Genomic DNA, 24,735 nt, shown 5'->3' with positions numbered 1-24,735 from the left:
GGGGTTTTAAAAACTTAGTTAGTAAATGCCTGATTTTCTAGAAACGTTTGAGAATTGCTTTTCTACGGGGATCTATCTTTAATACACATAGAAGCTATCAGTGGACTTATCTGCACAAGTGTCAAAATGGCCTGCTGCTGAATGCTAGTACACAGTTAATTTGTTTTAATAGCATTTTTATGTGCATGCTATCAAGGGATGTGATTTCATGATCAAACAGTTTGGATCCCTCCGGATAGCTGTAGGAAGTAAGGATGCTCAGAGGAACCCACTGAAGACAAGTGTCCCTTTGGCAGCTGCTGACTGCAGCACGGCTGCTGGGGGCTGCCTGGCTTCTCCCTGGAGATTGGGCTCACACCACACTGGATGTGTCTTTAAAATTGTAGTAAATATAGTTTTCAGCTCAGTTCTTCTCTCACTGGTGTACTGGGAGAGATGACATCTCACTGATTTTCACTTTGCGGTTTTCACTACCACTCGACTATGCAGGAAAAATAATCTGCCTTTTCTTCACTGTTGCTCCATTGTTCTATATTTTTCAATTATTATGCAGAGTAGATTGTGCTGTCTAATTATAGGTGAGCCTAGTTAAAGTAGGCAGTCTCTGTATAGGGAACATTTCAGCCATGGTATTTGTTGTCGGCTTGTTTTTAAAGTGGAGCAGGAAAGAGGTTTGAAAGGTGAATGCTTTCATTTAGTGCTTGTGGGTTGATCTGTCATATCACGAATTTTACTTGCTGTGAATTTACTGTGCACTGAAATGACATTACCTGGTTGATTTAGTGTGTATAATTTAAGATATTGAGATAATATTAATGTTTTTCAATAATTGCTCTCTCATTTATCAGTATTTTGATTAATAAAAATTAATATCCTGCATCTTCCTAATAGAATAATTAGGACGTTTCAACATAGCAAAAAGAAATCCAACTCAAACCTATTTCAACAGGAAGATAACCTAATTTTCCCAAAAAAGCCTATAAAAGTAGGGGAAATATTTTTCCTTCCCTTTTCCATTTCTAGCTTGTCTTCTGAACATCAGGCTAATAACTTCTTGCCATGTTCAGAATATTTCATTTGAGTTCTGACAGTAATAACCATGTTTTATTTGGCTGTCAGGGGCCCTGTAAGATGGAAAGATAATGTGTTCATTCTCTGTCCAGTGGGAAGAAAATACATTGACTGTCTAAAATAATATGAGAAGAATGAGAGCTAGTTAAGTTGATTTTAGGGAAAATAAAAGCAATATATATATTTGCAGAGGTACATTGCAAGCTGGTGTTTAGATGGACATGGGTAATTTCTTGGGGTTTCTGTAAAACCAAAAGAAACAGACCCACGTCTCTTTGTGAACCCAGACACCCCCTTGTTCTGGAGGTGCCATCACTTTGAGATGCTGCCCTCTTTCCTGTACTTTGAGGTTTGAACCTTTCCTTATCCATGTGATGGATGATTCAAACTACTGAAAAGTCTGCAGTGAAATATAGCCTTTGACAGGGAAATACAATTCCTGAGACATCTGGTTTAGCAAAACTGACTCGAGGAGTTCTGTTTCAAGGGATGTGGCTGCATTTCCGTCATGGTCACAGCACTGTAGCAGTAAGGCAGATGTGTCCTCAGCACCTGCTGGGTTGTGGTTCACATTGAGAATACAATCTGTGTTTGCTTACTCTGATTTTAATTTTATTTGCTTATTGTCCAGTTTCTGAAAGTCAGAATATGTTCCTGATTTCTTGCCTGGTGGCAGTGGTGTGAGTAAGGGAACTGCTGCCCGTATATCTATTGCTTTTCTTCTTTGTCACTCCCTGCTGCCTGAATCTGTTCTCCACCTCAGTCACGTAATTAGTCTAATACTGTAGACTGTAAGTTCTTAATGTAAAATAGCCTGTGCATGTGATTTTTAAGTGCTTGAAAAGATTCATATTTCACAAGGACACAGTAGGTAGATCATTAATAATGGACAGACAAATCTGGAATCCTAAATCTAAAGAGACACCTGCTTTTGCAGTCCCTTATGTCTCCCAGAGCTGCTGTGGTGGCAGCTCTGCCCTAGTTAAGATAAGAAATTCTTTCCTGGTTGATTGTCAGCGTGGAAGTGGGTGAGGTATTCCACTAAGGAAGGCAGAGTTAGACTTGGTTGCATTACTGGGTGGTATCTACAATGACCTTCAGACAAAAATTGGGCTGTGTTCCTTGTAAAAGTGCCTGTGAGGGGCAGTTTCAGCCAAGAGTTGCACAGGGCTCAGTGACTAAAATCAAAACATCACTTCGTTTTCTACTTGCAGACAATTTCAGGGAAACTGAGGCAGGCAGCCCTTTATTATTTTCAGCTCTTGCCTAGACTGTGTGTCATTCCTGAGGGTTAGCACTGCTGTGGGCCACACTAGGACCTGCAGGCAGCCAGTGATTATGGTTACATATGTCATGTAGGTGGTTTTGGGGATTATGAGTACCTTTAACAGGAGTTTTTTCTAACTCACTTTTCTGATTTGTTGTAATTAAAATGATGCTGTAGCTTTCCACAGTCCTCTGTGTGACACCAATAAACACTTGACTGATTGCCTGTCCGACTAATTCAGGTGGACACTTGTCAGAATAATCTAAGATATTTTCATATACGCAACAGTAAAGATGTCTGACCATCCAAATTTTTGTCTCTAGCCAATGCATTTTTTTACTTGAGCACAGTCAACTCCTATTAGTTTGCTGAGTCAAAGATGTGAAAATGACCTATCACATCATTTTGATGCAGTTTGAATTATTCCTTCAAAATAAAAATCAGATCATGGAATGGATGATTGTATGAGCACTTTGTAACCTTCTGTTTCTTGCTTTCAGATGAGGCTTAAAACATAAGCCTTGGTCTGGAAAGCAACTGGCGAACACTGTATTAACAGTCATGTCAGTCCCATAAACTACATTTTTGTAGCCTTTTAGTCAGTTATTCCTTGATTTAAGCCACGTGGTTAAGATGACACACACCATGCAAAACTACTATAGTAGATTTATCCTTAAATGTTGTAAATTATACTTTGTGGGAGTTCTCATATTTGTTAATATCTAATGGTTTGATAATTGGAAGTACACCTCCTAAATAGAATTCTACAATGTTCTTTTTAATTATTATTATTTTCTTCTCTCCGCTTTCATATATCTTTGCAATTGAGTAACACAGATGGTTACTTATGTTGCTTAATTGTAGGCATTGGAATTGTGCTAAAGTTAAACTGGTATCCTCATGTAGCTACACCCTCCAGACAGCCATTCAGCATCAGGCACACTGAATTCCTGCTGGTATGCAGAAACTGGTTTCTCAAAACAGAAATCTAAGGTTGTCTGAAATTATGCAAGACTTCTCCAGGAGAAAATATTACAGAAGTAATTTTTTTAATGGTTTAATATTAAGGTCAATTTGCAGAATTAAATGTGCTGCATGACAGGATCTGAATAGAAGGAGCTGAGTGTGTAGGAGACAGTTTGGTGCCCAGGTTGTAGGAAGTGTGTCTGGCTGCTGAGTAGGTGCCAAGCAATGCAGTATTTGGTGCTTCTTGCTGGTAGCTGTTCTGCTAGCAGCTGTGCAAAATCCCAGATTTTGGGGGATCAGAAAAGCATCTTCCAGAATGTATGTGCAAAATCAGTACTATGGGTTTAGCTGGCATTGGGGACTGGGTTCTGGCAGGAGTGACTGAGGTGCCTCGGTGAAGCAGTACAGCCTGGACATAGTTACAACTTGTATCTTTACAGCATCTTTTAGTTTGGAACCACCAGTATTGGTCCTGCTGCAGGTAAATTACTTAACACAGAGTGTAAAATTTATGCATAGTCTCCATTTTCTTTTTTGATGAATTAGACCTGGACAAAGAGGTGTGAGGAGGAGCATGTAAAGGATCTCTATAACCACCCCATGGCTGAAGCCCTTGGTTGTAACTCCTCTTTCTCTTGTCGTGGTGCCTCTGCAGGTGCTGATGTTGCCCAACTCTCCTCACACTGTTTTGGAAGGGTGCAGGTGCTTCTGGAATCAGTGTACAAATCTCTGCACAGTGGAATTATGTGAGTGTCCTGCCCTTCCCTGGGCAGTCAGGAATGTCCTGCCTGGCTGACACCAAGCCAACAGCTGTGGCCATTTGCACGTGTATTTTCTGAGAAGTTACCTGGCAGGCTCTGTGCTGCCCACTGGCTCCATGCTGCTTGGCCCTTCTCCGGGAGAGTTGCCCCATCCTTAGGATCCCCTTAGGATCAGGGGTTGTGGTGGAAGGAGTTGCAGTTCTGGATTTTTAACCAACCAACTCCCAGGTTTTGGGGAGCACAGCAGACAGATGGTACATTGATCTGAAATTTTTATTCCAAAATTGGTCACTGGTCCTAATATTTTTTTTTTTTTTTAACAAAGGGGTCAGAAAATGACAGGTGATCCAAGCTTTCCAAAGATTTATTTAGGGATTAGAGGAAGGAGGAAGTAGAAGGATACGTTCAGGTTTCACCACCGAGTGCCTTTTGCCAGGACTTGTACTGTTTCCTTGTCTGCCTGTGCTCTGCAGGGAAGCTTGAAGGAGGAATTTGGGAAGCTGGTCTCTGTCAGCTCAGTTTGAATCGTTTCTACCTGACAGACTTGTGTGCAAGATATACTGGACTTTGAGTGAACCTCTTAGAAAAACAAACCCCATTCCTAGTTTGATGTTATAAAGTAAAAAAATTGGGTCGAATGTGTGTTTCTGATGAGAATTAATCACAGCTTGAGTGCCTAGTTGAATGATTTTTTTAAAGTTATGTAGGCATGGGGTTTTTTGTTGGTTTTTGGTTTTGGAATTTTTTTCATTCTTCTGTATTACTACATTTCTAGGATCAAAGTGAACATGGTGAAAAGGCAAGCATGCTGTTAAATCAGTATAGTTTTATTTTACGGGATTTAGAAACTGTTCTAACAGTTCAAATTCAGGGCTTTCTCACAGGAAGTGTTTGCTGGAAGGTGAATGGAAAAGTACATTGGATCAGCAAAGTGTAAATTAGATTCCAGTGTACTTCCAATGCAATATTCAGAGTAGCCTATATTGAACTGTTCATTGCTTTTGCTCACAACTCTCAAAAGTTTTTTGGGTTTTTTTGGAGGGGCTTGGTGAGTGATCCAAGCTATTCTCTGCTTTTGAAAGCTGAGCGTGCTTTGCATTTCTTCACCCATCTTTCCCTGTGGTTTTCTACTTCTGTGCAGTCTGCTGAGGGGGAGAAACCTTCTCCTTTTGCAAATGTTATACATGCCCTTCTGGGCTGGGCACGTGCCATGGTCCCCCTTTTGGGAAGCATGGAGTGTCAAGGTGCATTGTGTGAATCCAGAATGCAGCACATGCATCCAGAAGACATGACATGCACAGTATTCTTGCTTGAAAGAGCAATGCAAAACATGGACTTGAGTTCTTAGAAACACTTGTCTTCTTGAACACCTGGTGCTTCAGCTCTGCAGTGATTCACACGAGGGCCACAGTTTGTTCTCCAAGTTATGAGTAGGTTCACCTGCTGCTCTATGACTGTAGGTATTTGGATACTTACTCATGAGTTTTAGGGATGGGAGTGGAGTGAAATGAGCATGAAAATAGCTCCAAGTGGAGTTTACTTGTGGGAAGGATTGTTGGAAAACCACAGTGGTGATGCTCAGTTGTTTTCTCAAAGGATGCTTCACATACCAAAGCCTTGATTGGATCCTCCTGGCATTTTCGGGATACAATTTCCTAAATTAGAACTGAAGGAATATAGCTGGTAACAGGCCCAAAATAAACTCATAAACTAAACTTTCTTCATGCAAGGCAACAGATAAAGAATGAACAGAAATATGTATAAAGATTGCAGCTTTCTGGCAGTGTTGGGAGAGTGAGAGGAGGTTAGGCACAGCACTGCTGCTGGGGGCAGGATTAACTGGCTTCAGAAGAAGCGACTGTCCTGCCAGCTCCTCAGCACACTTTACTTCCAGAATTTCTGCTGTCATGGCTGCTCAATCCCACCATGAAGTGGTGAGGGAGGCTGCTTTGTATGTGCTGGCTCTGAGATACATCACTGTTACCTATTCTCTGCTGGCAGCATGTGTGAACAGGAATCATGTGCTTTGATTCCAGTGCTGCATCCACTGTGCATCCCTTCTGAGCTGGTCCTGAAACCTCCACTCCTGTATGCCTTGCTGTGAGTCTTCCCTTTGCCTTGGCACCACTCCTGTGCTACTGCTTCCTGCTCCCACCCTGAAGGCCCTTGTTACCTTTTCATGCTGCCAATATACAAGCTTCCAGGGAAAAAACTGCATTACCTGTCCACTGGCTGGTGCAGGGAGCCGTGATACAGCTGTGTTTTATATAAATGCTCACACGATTCTTCCCTTACATAAATGCACGTATGTTTATTCTACACTCACCTTTGAGAAGTGTCAAGGCATCTGAGATCATAAAACATCTGTATTGGACAATGCTAAACTACCAGTGCCAAAATAAAAAAGACGTTCCAGTACAAGTAACTTCTCTTTCCTCTCTCTTTTGTTGTTTGCTTTTTCCCCCCTCTCTTCCTCTGATCTCTTCCTGATGTCTGAATGTGAAAGAATGGTGGAGACAGTCGGGGTGGTGTTTGCCTTTCCCATCTCAGAAATATCTGTACCAGAACATCCAAAGTAGATGCTTGGTGGGCATAAGAAGTGAGTCCATCTTTGGAGCTCAATGTAATTATGGCATCCTAAGATGCTGTTATTGTTGTTGTTGTTGCTGAGGCTAGTTTTGAAATACAATTATGGTTGGCAGCACGTACGGGTGGACTGGGCTGGGGGATGCTCAGCCTCTCTGCTCTTTGTCTTTTGGTTTTGCTGTGCTCACTGCCAGGCTGAGGGAGCATTTGTGGGAATTGGCATGTAGTGGGAACTGCATTTTCTTTCTCAGGGATTTCTAAGGGAAATTAAAATTTCAGTTTGGATTGAGCTTTTACATGTTAGCTGGGGCAAATGCCTCTGCATGTCCCAGTACCAGCACAGTGGTCTGACAGATTTACATTTGTTTGCATTTTTAGGCAGCTGCACTAGTCCGCCTCTGAGGACTAAGCTCCTTTTCTTCTGCATTAGTTATCTTGGTATTAAATGTAACATGGAAATATTATGTATTTGAAACTTGAGGATTTATCACTTGGAGTTTTAAAGGACTTAGCACAGGTCAAGTAATCCTGGTAAACTAACATAATTTAAAATTCTAATTTAGATCAGCTTAAGGACAAAATGCTTTATCAGTGATCTGTAAATTGTATTGGCTACAACTCAAAATGCTAAAAAAATTCTTTTCCATCCATTTGCCACTTCTCATAAGGAATTTGGTAATGATAATGGTAATTATTATGAGTAAGAAAAGGAGATGCATTGCCTCTGTTCATTGTACAGTCTCAAGCCAGTGCTTTCAAATATATGTGCCTAAAGTTAGGTCTTAACCAAAGAGTATTTCAGTACCCTGTGGTGGTTTCTCAGGAAGATGTTACAGCCATTCTTTATGTCTGAAACTTGGATCACTTTTAAGGGCTTTGCCTGGTCTTTACACCAGTAAGGTCAAGAGTGGTTGACATTGTAGAAAATAACATAGAAGGAAATGACAGTTCCTTTCCTCAAATTATTTTATTATGTTGAATATACATATACACTCATGGGCACACAGAGCAGGCTAACCATGGTTGTTAGCTCTTTTTCCAGGGGCTGGTCCATGAGCTGCTGGTTTGTACACTGCTAGTGCTGGAGCTTCACGACGAGGAGGCTTCCCTCCTCTTCCCTCACAACTGGCAGCTGACTGTTCTGCTATTTTCCTTGCTCATCTGCTCCATCAGATGTGCATGGCCTGCACGCTGCCTCTCTCACGCTCTGTGTGCTTTGCATTTGTGTGTTAGATCCCATTTTGCTCTGCGTTCTCCCTAAGACGTTTGAGGTTCCCATCTCAGGAATTCCTGCCAAGTTCTGATCTCAGTGTCTGTTCCTGACGTTATCCAGATGCTCTAGTTTGGGGGCTTTTAAAGCCATGACTTTTCTGTTTCTCTTTTTCTCTGAAACCCAAGTAACCTGAAGTACAGATACGATCATGAAAGTGTTAATCTAATTGCTAAACAATACAGTTGTTTTGGAAAGGACACTTTTGACCACAAGAGTTTTTGCAATTGCTGGTATGTGCTGAATGTAAATTAATTCATTGTGCCTGGGATAAGGTTACTTTTGTGTAGCTGTGGCTAGATGGAGCTGTCAGAATGCGTAACGTGGTTTGATTTATGTGCAAAGGCTACACGTGTTAGACTTTCCTGGTATGTGCTATTCATTTTGCCTGCTGTGGGGTTCAATGGTGATACCCTTTTACTGTTTTAGCGTAGGTGATAGAATGTTTGGTAATTATTTTGGAAAGAAAAGAAATCATTTGGGATACAACAATTAGGCACAGAGACTTAAATACGGTTTGCTTTCAGTGAGGGGCAACATTATCCTAAAGCAAGGACATTTGAAACAGTAAAAATATGCATAAATGTTTCTGATTAAACATGTACTTTTTGTTTTAGTGTGGGCAAAGTTCTTTTAATAAGCAAATGGTCTCCAGTGAGGCAGGTAATTTAAAAGTGGTCTTGCACATGAGAAAAGGTGACCCCTAATGAAAAGTATAAAAACTATTCTCTTTAGAAGCTATGCTGTCTCTCATTTTCAGTCTTTGCCTTTTAATAATAATTGCTAAGATGTTTTAATTAAAAGCAGATCTGGGAGGTATTATCTGCTTCCTCTGTTTAGTCCTTTTAAATGTTAATCACTTTTGACAGCATAATTTACGCAGCTACCTGTGTTAGCCTTATGCAGTGTATCTGCTTTGTGTGGCACCAAAATACAAACTACACCCCAAAAAGGCTTTCTAAAAATTCATGTAATTGCAAAGATTAAATGTGGCAGGAGAAATACAAAGAAAGAAGAATTAAATGAAGATTTAACGAGACAGTCAGAAAAGCTATTTCAAGATGGCTGGAGCTTCCCAAGAAATTATTCTTTCGTGAGAGGTAACCAGATTGAATTCACTTCTGTTTCTGCTGAAAGACATTTAGAGAGCAGTGGAAGGTAGGAGGCAAGATTGGGGGTAGCCTTGGAGCTTGTGGACAGTTTCTATCAAGCAGGATTTTTAGGTGCACACAGAAGAACATGAAAAAAAGGAGAGAAAAGGAAAAAAGATCTTGCCTCCTCCCCTATAAATTGCAACCTTTATCTCATAATTGTAAAAATTAAAGGAAACTATAAATTAATCAGAAGAATTTATTTGTGTGTAGGTTATAAACAAATAATCTTTTGCTACATGAGTCAAACAGCTTGTTTTGTGTGATGCTTTTGAATGGAGACTTTGGCAATCAGATTCCACACACACTTTAACCTTGTGCAAAATTTAATGAAAAACAGAGTTACTACTGAATATACTGTTTTGCCAGCTCGACAAAAGATGTTAAGTTCTGCATATTTTTGCATAATAAAGATGAGTGTTGACAGTGTAATGATCCATTTGGCACAGATAAAATCATGAATGATTTTAATAACCTTACAACAATATTTGAAGTCACTATGAAATACAGACACTTCAACCAGGGACAGGCCTGCTGGCCTGCTATGAGGTGTCAGCTGCTTTTATAACCTTAATTTTTCCAGGAGAGAAAAGAGGAGAAATATAGGCTAGATGAGCCCCGAGGAGATGGGGAAACATTAGGGGACCTACAAAATGGAAGGGATCTGTTTCGAGATTTTCAGTGCAGCCCTTATCCACAAGTTGAAGCTGATGGGTTTTGGCAATGCTTGTGTCTCCTTCCCTAGGCTGCACTACACTTTTATTATGTGTTGAAAAATGCGTTTTATGGATATGGGGTGAGTCAAGGTAAAATGTAAGAATGATTGTCTGGTCCCAAGTTTGGTAGCTTGAAATGATTGTGCATGCAACTGTAATTTCTCTTGTGGGTATTTTTTTTGACTACAAGTTTTTTATATTCATCCAGGTGGTGTAGTTGCATTGATCCCAGTTCCACAGTGATTTAGGGAATTAATTTTCAAAATTAGTCCTGAAAGTAAGTCTGGAGTCTTTCAAGCTTTCACACAAAATGATTTAGGAGTATAATTCTGTCAAAAGTCTCTATTTATCTTCCTGTTTCTTTGGTTATAATGCACTACATCCATGTGCAAAGAGCGAGCACTGCAAGGTGGAGGCTTCTGCAACAAGTAGTCAAGAATCACAGCCTGATGCAAAATTATTGTTAGAGTAGTATCAGAGATGTGCTTTACTGGTCATTCCTGCATTTCAGAGAAAGAAAAGCACCTGACTACCAGCAAGTATGTTTACAAGATGGATGTGATGATATTAACCTGCTAGTTTCCTTCTGAGGTTCTCCCTTCTTACCCTCTTATTTCTTCCTGCTGCTTTCTTTTTCCTGTTTGTGTTCAGAAAGACTTAAGGGGTAGATTTGAAAAGTTTCCAGGTGGCTTTCAAAAGCAGAGTTTCAGAAATACCCAGGCATCTGATTTCTAGCAATTTTATGGGGAGAAAATACATGGGATGCCCTTTCACAACCTTATCTGCCAAAATATTGTTAAAAAATGGCTCCAGATAATTTTGAAAATGGTTTTGGCATTGGGAGTCCAGTTTTAGTGAGTGTCCTTGGGGCTGTGCTACTAAGTCATTAAACATGGTATTTTGTGGGAGATAAACTAGTGTGTGGTAAATGGAAATCCACCTGGATGTGGATGAACCAGGATTTTTGAAATACTTACAGAGATCACTGTAATCATCTTAGCTGTAAAAAACCTAAAGGTGTTTAGGAAGGTTCTGTCCTTTTGTGGACTGTCAAATGTTATCTAAGGAGTGTGTTTTGCTTAAGAGCAGAGCGCTGTATTTGGCATAGGTTCACATAAAAACTGTGGTGAGTCAATGATCCTGTGTCTGGGGGTTGCCTCAGGATGGGACACCTCCATGGATCTCCTGGCATGGGTCATTTACAATCACCCCAGTGCTGTTGGAAGCTACCTTTTATTTTTAATTTTGTAAGGGTAGCCCTAATGTAAGTTAAGTTGCAGTGTTTTCACTATTGTTACATGTTAAAATAATAACTGTTAGTCATGAGGGAACAGCAGTCATTTGCATTTAGGATATTTTAGAACATTATTTAAAGAAAGGCAGCAAGAATTATTGTCTAATGTGCTGGTTATTTTTGTCATTATACACAAAATGAAGAATACTGTTATTGTTGTTGTAAATGTCAGAGTTAAATGATTCTCTCTGATTTTTTTTTTTTAAAATCTAGATAATGAAGTTAGTTTAAAAAAGCACCGTATCTCATTGTTTTTCAGACCTCTGAAAAGTTTGGGGGGTGGGGAGGAGATGTGTTACACAAAAGGCAAAAGGCACACAGTTTTACCTTTTGAACAGACCTTGACGTTTATTTAAAATAAGTCTAATTTAATCGGTATTGTATTGCACATTGAAGATAATTTAGGCTAGTGTCAAGGACAAGTGTTATCTATTCCTTTGTTGTAGTGAGGTATTGAAATAATGAGTGGAACAGAAGGGAATCAGAAAATGTTTGAAGTTTTTCATCTGTGTCTCTAGATGGGTATTTTTAATCACATTCTCCTGGCTTTTGCATGCAAATTACACTGAACAGCACACACTATATAAAATGAAGAGCTGTATTTTACAAAGTCTATTTTCTTGAAGTTTAATAAGCTTGCAAAGATTGTCCTGTGCTTTAACTAACTAGTTACCTTTTTGTACCTCAGCTGAAATGAAAATCTTAGAATTTAATGCTGCTGTTTTGATCCTGTAGCAGAGGAATGGAAAGCCTGCTCTTTTTTTGGAGGTTTCTGAAACCACTTCTTTCTTGGTACTCAATGACTGCAGCTCCCAATGACAGATGAGACAACTGTTAAGATTTAATACATTTTTATTTCAGCAATATATCTTGCTATGTGACACCAGCCCCTCTAATAACCCAGTGTCTGGATTACTTACTGCATAGCGTCACTGCTTAACTGCTGACCTCTGTGGCAGAAATAAAACACTGAACTCCTGTGTGCTCTGTGCTTTCGACTTGGAAATCTGCAGACCTGCAGAGTCATCCCGTACCACCAGCTCAGCTGCATGCAGTACAGCCGGGGTATCCTTTTGAGCCTTGTGCTGTAAGAAGGCACACTTTGGTAGTGTGCTCTAAAAGTGTGAAATTGTTTGGAAAGTAATACTGACATCATTGTCCTCAGTGTGGTTCACGTGCTCATTTGTGCTGAGGAGCCAAAAACGGAGGAGATGAAATTTGCTTTATTCACATGCTCAGATGTGCCCCAGCTACTTCCCAAGTACAGCACTCTCTGTTCTGAAACCATGTTTTCTTCATGTACCACTTGAAAGCCAGGATGGGTATAATTTTTTCCAGTTTCTTTTCAAAATGAGCTGAGGAGATACCATGGTAAATCACATATTGTGGTAATTTTGCAGAGTATGTCCTTAGCCGTGAACAAGAACTCTGTTGGTACAAAAGGATTTTCGAAGAAATCTTTTCTGTATAAATTGAGGATTTAAGAAAATAACAGGCCAGCATATACAGAAAAGTATTATATATGCTTTCAAAGGAAGAGTTGGTGAAGAAACAACCCATTAAAAAATACCATGATAAAAACCTTCTGATGGAAAATCTGTCCTATTTAGGCAGAGATATTTTCTCCAGCTGTTATCATAGCCCAAACAAGCATGGATTTAAGCATTTTTGTACCTGTCATATGGAGGGCTTGTAACAATTGTGGGAAGCAAACTTCTCTCTAAGCATAATACCTTAATTTTTGCTGAGAAGCATAAAAGAAAAACAAAATTGTTTAAAAAAAATCGGGATGATGTTCTTTCTTCTTGCACTCTTAACCATAGTTCTGCTTTCAGCTGGAAGCTGGAAATGTCTTTACCCCATAATCTTAACCAGACCAGTTCTGCAGTGAGATGTGTCTGCATTTCTGGTGTGTGACTCCATCAGCCATGGGAGATGTGAGATCAGGGTGCAGTGGGGCACTGCCCACCCTTGCAGCACCTGTGGGTACCAGTGCTGGTGATGCCTTCACTGAAAGGCTGGGATCAGTAGCTAGTTGCAAGAGCTTGTGAAGCGTTCCTTAGCATGGTTAGTTAACAGCAGAAATGCAGCAATCAGAAGCACAATTTGAAGTAACAAACTGTGGCTTCCAGACCTGTTCCTGGCCAGGTGAGCATGCCCTGCTGAAGAGAAATCACCCCCTGGCTCCTGTCCTTGTGCCTGTTCTGTCAGCTTCATTAATGTGGGGTGTTTCTGCATTTCTGGGTTGTCTGTCTGTAAGGGCTGACCGATGTGGAGGTGTTTGGAAGTTAGCTGCTCCTAAAGACCAAGATCCAGCCCTGGTTGGACTTGCTAAACAGTAAAGTTTAGCCAGGTAAGCACGTCAGAAGGGCTTTTCAGGATGATCTGTGTGTGCTCTGTCCATCCTTGTGTCTGTCTGTCTGTCTGTCTGTGTGGGCTGGTGGTCCAGCTCTCAGACAGTGCATTAGATGTAGAAGTGGTGTCTGGTACAGTCAGGGGATGAGGTCATGGACAACCAAATGCAGCCAACCAAGCAGGCAGCTCCGTGTCAGCTACTGCTGATAATCCTTGTAATAATTTTAATAACTGTTCAGTTTTTGTCTTATTTCTTTGTCTAAGCCTCATTCTGATTTACACCACAGAGGTCAGGTCAAGAGCAATTCAGACAGAATATACACAAATGATTTTTTCAGGGTGCCACAGTCATGCTTGCTTTTAGACTGCTGCTCAGTGGTAGAGGAAGAAGAGAAAAAAATCTTTTAAATATATGTAATATGAAATTATTATTTTAAATATTTTAACATTTTAAATATATTTAAAATATTTTAATAGCATAGGAACTTAGAGGATAGTACCTAAAACTGCATTTAATTCCTACTGGGAGAGGATTAGATTGCAATTTAATATTGATTCTAGAATTTCTCAGATCAAAGTGCCATGGGAAATGAATAATCTAAAGCGATGTTTTAATAAAAAGCTTGTATATTTACTTCAGAATCATTTCTGAGATTTAAAGAATCATGAAAGCAGAAGATTTTTAAACTACCTGTAAATTAAAGTATCTTTGAAATCAATAGATGAGTTTTGATCTTGCAGATATGATTTAACTTGGTGAGCTTTGAAAGCGAGGGTGCTTCCTTAGTCAGCAGATCTGGGAATGGCTTCCACTGAGACCTGTGATGTATATTCTGCACTGGTTGTTTTATCTCCCGGGGTTTTGAGGGGGTGCATTACGTTCAGTGTAGGTAAATGCAGAGTCCTGCATGTGGGCTGGAATAACCCCTGTCAGCAGTATGGGCTGGGAGGCTGCTCCCTGTAGGGACAGATCTGGTGGAGAACCCAATGAATGCGGGTCAGCAGCGCCCTTGGGGTAGAGATGCCCAGCTCCACCCTGGGCTGTGTGAGCAAGCCTGTAGCCAGCAGGCCCAGGGAAGGGATGAGGCTGGGCCTGAGCTGGCAATGTGCACTCACAGCCCAGAAAGCCATCCAAAGCTGCCCACAGGGCTTTGGCTGCATCTAAAGCCCTGTGGACAGCATGGTGAGGGAGGGGGTTCTGCCCCCCTGCTCTGTTCTGCTGAGACCCGTCTGCAGTGCTGCATCCAGCTCTGGGGTCCCAGCACAGGGAGGGCTTTGACCTGTTGGAGTGACACCACCAAGATGATTAGAGGGATGATGGAGCACCTCAGCAAAGGCTGAAAGAATTGGGATTGTTCAGCCTGGAGAAGAGAAGGCTCCAGGGTGACCTAATTGCAGCCTTCCAGTACCTGAAGGGAACCCACAAGAAATACAGAGAAGGACTTTTTACAAGGACATGCAGTTACAGGGCAAGGGGGAATGGATTCAAAGTGAGAGTAGGTTTAGATGACATATTAGGAAAAAAATCTTTACTTTGCGGGTGGTCAGGCACTGGAGCAGGTTGCCCAGAGAAGTTGTGAATGCCCCTTCCCTAGGAATGTTCAAGGCCAAGGTTGGATGGAGCTCTAGCAAAAGATGCCCCTGCCTATGGCAGGGGGGGTTGGAACTGCATGATCTTTAAGGTCCCTTTTAACCCAATCATTCTGTGATTCTGTGATCATTTCTCTCTGCTTCTGGAATATTTTGGCCTTCCCAGTTCAAGGAAGACATTGCAGTGATGGGCAGCCAGAGGCCGTGAGGGTGAACTGGCGGGCTGGAGGCTGTCACAGGGCAAGGGGCACCTTTAGGGGTGCTCTGTGACCGTGTGGCTCCCTAAGGCACAGCAGTCTTGAGGGAACTGCTCTCTGTCAGGGACACTGAAGATGGAACTGGACTTTTCTCTGAGGTGCACAGGAGCAGTGTAAGGCCCAGCAGACACACTGTAACCAGGGGAGTTTCAGCTCCATAGAGGGAAAAGGACCAAGAGGGCCGAATGCTGGGAGAGAGCTGAGAGAGGCTGTGGACTGTCCAGCCTTCAGGTTATTAAAATATACAACTGGATGTGGCTCTGAGCAGCCTCCTCTCACTGACCCTGGTTTGAACAAGGGCTTGCCCTAGTTCATCTCCAGAGGTCTCTTCCAGTTCAGGTTATTCTGTCATTCTGTATGAGCTTACAGTTCTTTATAATCCACTGAAAATCGAATACAAGGTATTAATATGATGGTGGAATGTGACCCTTTAAATGTCCTTATTTTTCCAAAAGCTATAATGCAGTAAAGTTCTTTGGCTCCCTTCCAGCTACTTTAAAAAGTTTTATGAAAAGTTCTGGTTTAATGGCTGAAGTGATTAATTAGGACAGGTAATGATTTTCTTGAAATTATAGAGATTTGTGTTTGTACTACAGCTTATCCTAAATTGAAATGATGCTTGTCCTTTTTCTCCATTTAAAATGCTGGGTGATGTCTGAGTCTGTAGAGGGGATGCTCAGGTTGCATGTCACATCCAGCACAGAATGACTCTTAGATGCTGCTATTTTGCTAATTGATTTTTTTTCCTGTGATATCTGTGGGCAGTAGTGTATTATTGTGAAAATACCTATTCTGTATTTTCTCTTACTAGCTCATTGAAACAGTAGTTATATTTAAATGGGTTTTTAATGAGCCATGTAGAAAAGTGAAGAAGTGAAGTGAAGGAATAATAAGAATTTGGGTCTGCCGTGGGGCTAATAAAATCAGTTCAGTCATCAGAAAACCTATGAATTGATTTTGTATTTAGTTTCTTTCATTTCTAAATAATAATTGGCTACTCCCTTGCTAGAGATTTTCCTGAATTTATGGGGTTTTTTCACTTACACTCATCTGTTCGTTCACAAGTAACTTGTATTTTGGGATGTTATAGAGTCTGAGGTGCCATTAGCTGAAATTTGATTTACTGCTGGGCCTTATTAAACAACTACTCCTTAGTTCTGCATGGTAACATGGACTAATACACAGCCTGCCTTGGGTATATGTGGTTTTTGCCAACCCTCAGGAGTTGCTAGAGAGGTGTGCTTTTATTCTGTTGCAATCTCCCTCACTTGTGCTGGTTGCACAGGATGTGTGTAGTCAGTTCTGTTGGTGCCTTGCTAGTTCACTCTACGGTCTTGTTTGAGACTGGAAATGCTTTGTGCTGAAGAAAGGATGCCAGTGATGCTGATGGTGAAATTTTTTTGCCATATCCTCTTCCCAGGCACTTGTTGGACGTATCTGAAAGCACGTGGCCATCCTGTGAGAGGGGTTGAAATCTTCCTTATCAGCAGCCCATTGCTGTGACAGTGAGTGCAGACAGAGACCCACACAGTGGGAGTGCAGAACAGGGCTGGGCTTAACCCTGGCATCCGAGGCTAAAGGAAATGCTTAAAGTAGCTACTTTAGGGGAAGATCTTTTCACAAGGCTAATTTAGATTTTAGAGTCTCATTTGAACCATCATAATCTATTTTCAAGGACCACAAGTCCTCTGTGAAAAGGTTCAGTTATTAAGCATAAACTGAGAACCAGAGATCGGTTCTTTGACAGCATTGCTGCCTCAGCAGAGGTGTGTAGTTGAGCTGCTCCATCACTTGGAGCTGTCTCAGAAAGTCTGTGCTGTGTGTTCTCCTGGAGCCAGAAAAATGACATCTTGTGTAAAGGCAGGTTTGTCCATGCATGGCCAGCCTGCAGGAGAAGCTGTGCAGCATAAATGCCAGAAGACCAAAGCAGCTGTGAAAGGGAAGATCACATCTGGAAGCTGTACAGACCAGGAGGGGAAGTGCAGGGTTCAGCCAGGGGAACCCAGACACTTTGGGTTCAGATTAACTACTGAACAATTGGCCGCTGAACAGCCAGAACAAATTAGGAATGTTCTTGTACGAAATTACCTCCTAAATGTCCTTCTGATGAGAAGGAACCAGGTATTTAAAATGGCTCCTAATAATCTAAAAAAGTGAATGATTTCATGATTTCAGTTTTACTCAGTGCTAAAAAGAGTGGGTAAGAAGTGTAGAGCTTATGTGAAACCCAGAGGGTATGAAAACCAGAGGATCACTTGCTGTCTTTCTAGCAGGAGAAGGAAGCTGTAATCCTCACTGATTTTAAAATAAACCTGAAACCATTACTGGTGCCTGCACATGAGCCAGTATCAGATTAATCAATAAATATTACCAAAGAATTAGCAATTTTTGGACAAATACTTAGGAATATGCAAAATTAAAGTGATCTTTTTGACAATCTTATCATAGTGATGGAAAAATACAGCAGAAGTTTCTAGCTTTATGAATTTCTATGGAGGAGAGGATTTCTGGTTTTGTGGTTTGGTGCTGAAGAGAAATGCCCTGATCAGACCATTTGATAGTGATGAATTGGTTTATATGATAGTAGTACTTAATGAAAATGGAAACAGCCATTGCTGGTGGAAATAGTTTTTTAATCCAGTTAATTAACATTCAAGTACTTAATCTAGTCTATTAATTAAGACTGCATATGTGTTTACTAATTTTTAATTACTTTAGAATAGACGGAAATTGTAATAATTAATGTTGGAATGCAGACTGCTGCTGCTGTGTCAATATTAAAATAAATCAATCTTCTTGCCTTTTATTTATTTAAGTAAATATAACCTGGTTAGCATCATGTGTTCAGTCCCAGACAGAGCAATAGAGAGACTCATCCTCTCTTTTAGAAAGAACAAGATGTTGGATTGTAATTAATTCAGTACAACCTGGTGTTACACAGGGCTGAATGCAGTCATAGGCTGGAATGCCTTCCTCCTGCCCCAGAGCCAAAGTAAATCCCTCAGTGAAACTTTGTTTTGCTATCTTCAGGCTGTGAAGTAATTTCTTTATAAGGCATTTGCTTGATGAAACGAACATATTTAGCAAAAACAATATTACATTACTCTGCCTTCATTGTCTGTCTGCTATGGAAAAGTCTCTTTATCAGTCAAAGGAAAAGGATCATCAAGTTGTTGGTTTTTAAACTATATTTTTTTTGTCTTCAGAGGATAAGAATGGCTATAAAAAAATCTCTTACACCTCTTGAAATATACTAATGATCACAACTGGGATAATTGTTGAGTTTTACTGCAGTTCTGTATTTCTAAAAAGAGAAAAACTGTTGGTCAAACACTGAATGATGTTGCTTTTTAAAAGAATTGTATCTTTTGTTGATAATTCACACAAAATTGCTTTTATTTCTTGCTGTGGAGTTTAAAAAGTAGTTTATGCAGTTGACCCTTTGAAGACTTACTGTAATTCCATTGCTGAAATGGGATTAACCTTCCATAAATTCTCATCTGAACAAAGCTGCTGTCTTTATATCTGAATGTGTTAATGAGTATTTGGAACTTATTTTTTCTTGAAAAAGCTGTATACACATACACTGGGGACCAAAATCTTACATTGTTCAAACTGATGACCCTTCCTGTGCCTCTTACCATGATAAATGATGATAATAAAACCTCTCACCTTTCTGTTGCTTTTACCATATTTATAATAAGAAATGTAAGCACGCCAGTCTAAATTAAGACTATTATTTATTAAATTTGTTTTGGGATGACAAGGTGTTTTGTTTTTACTTTATTTTATTTCCTGTTTGCAGATGTTTAGTTCAGTGATTGAAAAATGCAGATAGTCCTATTGCCTCAGGTGATTAAAAGTACTGTAACCTATTAAACCATATTCTCATGTCTTTGGTGCATTCAAGTTGAGGTCCCATGAAACATGGGGTGGATAAAATATATTGTAATTATTTGTTAACTGTTGTTGATATAATATTAGGTCTTTGGTGTAGGTTTGTCTTTCACAAGAATAAAATTAAACCAAATTTAATTTTACCAGTACTCACTGAATTTTGGTGGAAGTTCTTTTAAAGAGCTGATAGTGTTCTAATATTGAACAGCTAAGCTATTTTCTTTGTTAATGCATTACTGTGGTTTGTTCAGTCCTTCTGCTGTTCATTTCTGCATAAGAGTGGATATTATGATGAGTTTCTCAGGTCAGTACAGGGAATGAAATCTAAAACTGAAGGACAGAGAACAGAAGGCACAGCTCATTTCAGGCATTGAAAATACTAGAGTGATTCTTGAAAGATTAGGGTAGCTTCAGTCATTTATTTCTTATGAAAGAAGAAGATGATCAACATGGAAATAGTCTTCTGACAGTAAAGATGATATTTCCAGAAAAGATAGTCATCTTTGTTTTCTACTATCGTTGTAAATCTGACATCTAAAGCCCTGCAAAATACCATAGGCTTACCATTGACTTTAAGGCTGATAAGAGCTGGTCTAGTAATGTGTGCTCCATTCTTTTCAAAATTAAAAACATCTCTGTGGCCTTTAAACATGGCTCATCAAGAGGCCTTTTCCCTGGCACAGAGCAGTGTTTATCCCTGTGGATTCCTGCAGCAAAGGGTTCTTATAGCTTCAGTGACCTACTCCTGTGGTTCCTCCCACATTGTGTAAGACGTCTCTGAAAGTTTTTTGTTTTGTTTCTTGTTCTTGCAAGGATGGTAGTCAAGGTGTGATCTTTGGGCCTCCAGCAGTACAATTCCTCTCCTTGAATAATCTCCTTTGATTAAAATAAAGGGTGTTGAAGAAATCAGAGATAAATGCTTGGTATCATAATACAGTGCAAGATGTTTTGGCTGTCCTCATTTCCCACGAGCTCATAATGTGGCAGAATGGCACACCAGGGTCTGGAAATCAACATTCAAGAGTGTTTATTTGCATTAAGTCTTCTAGTCCCAAAGACTTTTTAGCTCATTATGAGGACTGAGCTATTGTAGTGTCCAGATGGCTGCTGTACCATTGTAGTGCTGTTTTACAATGAACTTCCTAACCTGTGTTCCTAATGCTAATTAGATTTGGAGAAGACTAACATGGCTTGTGTTTCTTCACACTAAAAAAATGTTACAACTTGGTGTGCCTTTTAATGGCACTGATGCCTTTTGAAGGTTTGATGCTGTCAAAACTGTGAATACCTGCAAAGAAAAGATAAGATCAAAAGCTAAGCTTGAAATAAGAAACATTCATTTTTAGATGTTCTGAAGTTATAGATGTAGACTGTTTGGAATAGGCAAAAAGCTGGAGGCAACTTGGAGTAGGAGATAACATATATAGAGATTTATATTCACATACCTTTTTGCATATATATAATATCTGTAAAATACTTGCAGCTGCATGCATCAAATAATATTTTTCGATCAGCCTCAAAGGAACAGAATGTAATTGGGGGATTTATCTTGATACATGACATGCAAAGGACAAAAAGATTTGATGTTTCATGCGAGGATTCTTAAATGCTTTGTTTGTCTTTTGTTGGAATACCTTACAGATCTTCACTTGTGGATTAATTTATTTTCAGTTGCTGGAGATTGGTAATTAGCTTGCTGTAAAACAGTGAGTTATAAGTAAAGTTTTAGAAGCATATTTTTGTAAGCATTGATATTTCACATTGTGTTAGAAAATTAAATTTCCAATGCTCTTGATCTACTGACATTTCGGTGTTGTCATGTCTCTTTTGTGTGTAGATTTCTCAAGCATAAAATAATGACTTTTATGGTAAAAACATGTTCCAGCTGTCTGCAGCTGCAGTCTGGTTTTCCTGCTGCTACCTACCTTTCAACTGGCACTGGAGAGAGCATGGATCCTTTATCCATTACCAGTTTCTTCTTTCTGTTTTTTGCGTGCCTGAGCCTAAAGTTGCATTAGATATGGGATTATTGCTTCTCTCTGTAATTTCAAAAAGACTGGTGAAAAAGAGTAAATGCTTGAGCGTACTTTCAAAAGCTGAATTCCCAAATGGTTTCCACTTGGGCTTAGAGTTGTGGTTTTATATTTTTTATTGATGCTTATGTAAGTTAAATTTGAGTAGAGGGACTATTATTAAAATCTTCTGGCTAAGATGATGTTGAAATTGTTCTAAAAAAAAAAAGAAAAAAGGAGAAAATGACCTCTGGTGCCTTTCAGTTACATAAAGTTTTAGCTGTTGTGCTAACAGAATAAACAATTTGCAGAGACCAGCTTAGGTTTAAGTTGATTTGCTCCATTTACCCTACCAATTTGGACAGAAGAATGTAATGCTTTCTTGGAAATGTCTTTCAAATATTATATTATAGATTAATTTGCAGGCTGCAGGATGCTGCTATCCATAAAACTTTGTTCTCCATCTTGAAAATTAGGTTCTAAAATGAAATGTGTATAAGAGCTGGTGTTATCTCTTTCAGTATGTTACCAAAGATAAATTGGGATAAATTATTTGTTTCAAATAAGTACATAAAATCATTTACAGGGGAAAAATATCTCAGGTTTATAAAGAATCACTGTGATGTTTTCCTGTTTTTCTTTCAGTGGTGAACACAGATTTAGTAAATATTTATTAAATTAGTCACTTGGCAAAGTTTGAAATGTGATTGAGATTTCAAAAGTTGTCTTGGAGAAGTTGATGGCAAGCAGATACAGAGTATCTCCATAAATCTGACTAAAGAAATTTTGGAAGAGAAGCCCATAACTTAAGTCATAATAACAGATAATAGGTGACAGATCAATAGATGATGACTGGTTGTAATTGTAACACTTCCTTGGCTTTGCATTTCATCTGTAGCTTTCAGTGTGTATCAACATAATGTCTTAAGTGTTTTTATTCTATAAAACCGTGGTTTTGCTCGTGATTTGACTCTGTAGTAGGGATGTGTATAGAGGTATCTAAGCAGAGATATTGAATTTCAGTGCACAAGCATCAATTCACACTCAGATATATCTGTTTTCTGCATTTCTGGGTAAGATGAGGTGGTTTGCTGGGGAAGGTGCAACCCTTCTTTCCTGGCTTGGTGCCATTCTTTCTGGGGCTCACAGTGATGAGTTTTGTGTCCCATCAGAGCTGTTGACCCTTTGTAGTATCCAGTTAATGGCTGCCTTTCCATGGGCTGATGATGTTGTGATCTGGGCATTGATAGAGGTCCCTGCTGACAGACACTTTGTGCTCTTTGGTGGGAAGAAACGATGAAATCCTGATCTGCAGTGGCACTTTGATGGTGTTGAGGGTTTTTTTAACAGTAGATTAAATTGTCATTTACAGCTCGTGGCTGTGTTTGATGAGCAAGACCCACACCATGGGGGTGATGGCACCAGTGCCAGCTCGACAGGCACGCAGAGCCCGGAGATTTTTGGCAGTGAGCTTGGCTCCAACGCGGCATCGGCCTTTCAGCCTTACCAAGCAACAAGTGAGATTGAGGTCACCCCGTCAGTCCTTCGTGCAAGTGAGTAAATGTTCTCAGTATCTCAATGTGCTCTGTCTAAATTTGCAAAGATGACAAGTGCTGCTACCCATCGATGCTGCTGGGAAAAATGATTCATTATCTGTCCTTATCGAAAGCCGATCGGAACTGAGAAACTGCGTAAATGCTTCTTGCATGCAAGTAAACAAACCTGTTCTGTTTTAATAAATTATTTATAAATTGCTTTTAGGAGCCATAAGCTCCTTCTATGCTGCCAGTTTAAAATTGTCCTCACACTGAAAATCACAGCAGTATCTCCAAATGTAGTCTCTACACGGTGTAATTTTTGGTATGCCAGTTTTGTTCCATTTAATGAACAAAATGGTAAAAAGAAACTAAAGATAGGAGCACTTTCTACTTAACCTGTCAATGTTGCTAGGTTATGCTGTCACCTTTCCATAAAAGTACCTGCTAAAATGTGCATTTACTGTGTTGCAAAAATATACTTTAAAAAGTGGAAACTACAGCCAGAAACATCCCTTTATTTTGTTTATTTCAATGTGGTGAACATTTGTTGTTCATGTGTTGAAAACCACATAGCAGGAATTACTTTTTACATTTCGTGCTCAGAAAAGTTCTTTGAATATTTGAGCGTATTAAGAAGAAAAATTATTTACTGTGTAATTTTCATTATTGTTAAAAGTACCATGCAAACACGATAACGTGTATAAGCCATTGTGTCCTTTGTAGTGTCTATCATTTTGCTCACTGAACTTTTGAAATAGGGACTCCACTCCAAAAAATTCTTAGCAGAAGTTAGTATTATCAGTCCTTTGATATTTTACAGATACATTGTTTAAAACAATGTGTAATTTCCAAGAGATTGATTTTGTGTAGGTGTTTTTTTAATAGATAAAATCTGTATTTAAGCAGTCAGGTAAAATGCAAAAGGAAAAGTTACCACCCTGTTAAGTTTAAGAGGTTTTGTACCAGAATGTTTTCTGTAAAATCAAATTAACCGCATTTAACAATTAGCTTACATAGAGCTGAATATGTGTCTTTTTAAGCTGTAACTATGCTTCATTGCAACACAGAATTAAATTAGGGAAGGATTAATGGCAGAATAAAGAAGTATCCTGGAATTTCAGGACCCTTCCATTTTGCTGTCACTAGAGTATGTCACTGCTAAATGCACATCTCATTTCCATGCATAAGCCAAAAAACTGTCCTCCTTGGTTCTCGACTTAGCAGGGGTTAGAGCAGGCAAATGCATACACATTTTCTCCTTAGTGTGATTATCTGGTGTATTATACAATATGTGAACCTTAGTACATCAAAATCATATATTACAGATAAAACTCAGTGATATATTGGACAGCTCACTTGTCTTTGGTGTCATTCTGGAAAATACATGGAACACTTGGTTAGTTCACTGATTGCTAAGATGACCAAAAAGGGGTTTCAGACCCTTCAATACAAAGGTCTTTAGAAACACAGAAGACTTCTAAAACTGTTGGTAATGATTGTAGCTCTTTTTTATAGAAGCATGCCCAAATAAAGTGTGTTAAACAATTTGTAATAAATATATTACCAGAAATCAGAAATGTTCTCCTGTCTATCTAATTCCTTTTTTTAAATGTTGACAGATATATTTTGGTTTCAAGTGTTCCAAACCACAGGCTTGGAATCCCAGTGCAGTAATATTATCCCATATTAAACATACCTATTTCAGGAATTTCATTTAAATATACATTGAAAATGGAAATACTATCCTTATTGTATTTCCTTTATAACTTGTGAAGTGAAGCATAGCATACAAATGGTATTCTCAGTATTTCAAATAATTATCTTCTTACTGTGTAAGTTCTATTCAGCAAATAAAACCCATCCAGTTTTGTGGTAGATGCAGATCCTGATTATTACATGTTGACAAGGTCATATATCTATTAATTGGATTGGAGATGGGATACAAAATTGCTGTAATTATTGTAATTTTCCAGCTAATTGCAGGGTTGGCGGTGAATATTTTAG

At 39.4% G+C, this 24,735-nt stretch overlaps 1 protein-coding gene across 18 annotated transcripts in view; it reads left to right on the top strand.

The window, feature by feature from the left end:
- The window catches only part of PARD3 (par-3 family cell polarity regulator), a 452,827-nt gene that overhangs the window by 125,678 nt on the left and 302,414 nt on the right, over positions 1–24,735 (top strand). For all 18 annotated transcript variants that reach the window (XM_063415024.1, XM_063415043.1, XM_063415034.1 and 15 more), the window contains exon 3: positions 22,566–22,746. In XM_063415024.1, coding sequence (XP_063271094.1) covers positions 22,566–22,746 — 181 coding nt within the window. The remainder of the gene's footprint in view (positions 1–22,565; positions 22,747–24,735) is intronic.

The sequence above is a fragment of the Prinia subflava genome, chromosome 1 (assembly GCF_021018805.1).
Source record: "Prinia subflava isolate CZ2003 ecotype Zambia chromosome 1, Cam_Psub_1.2, whole genome shotgun sequence".
Taxonomy (NCBI): Eukaryota; Metazoa; Chordata; class Aves; order Passeriformes; family Cisticolidae; genus Prinia; species Prinia subflava.
The sequence above is the reverse complement of the archived record's forward strand: the minus strand, read 5'-3'. Positions and strand labels throughout refer to the sequence as shown.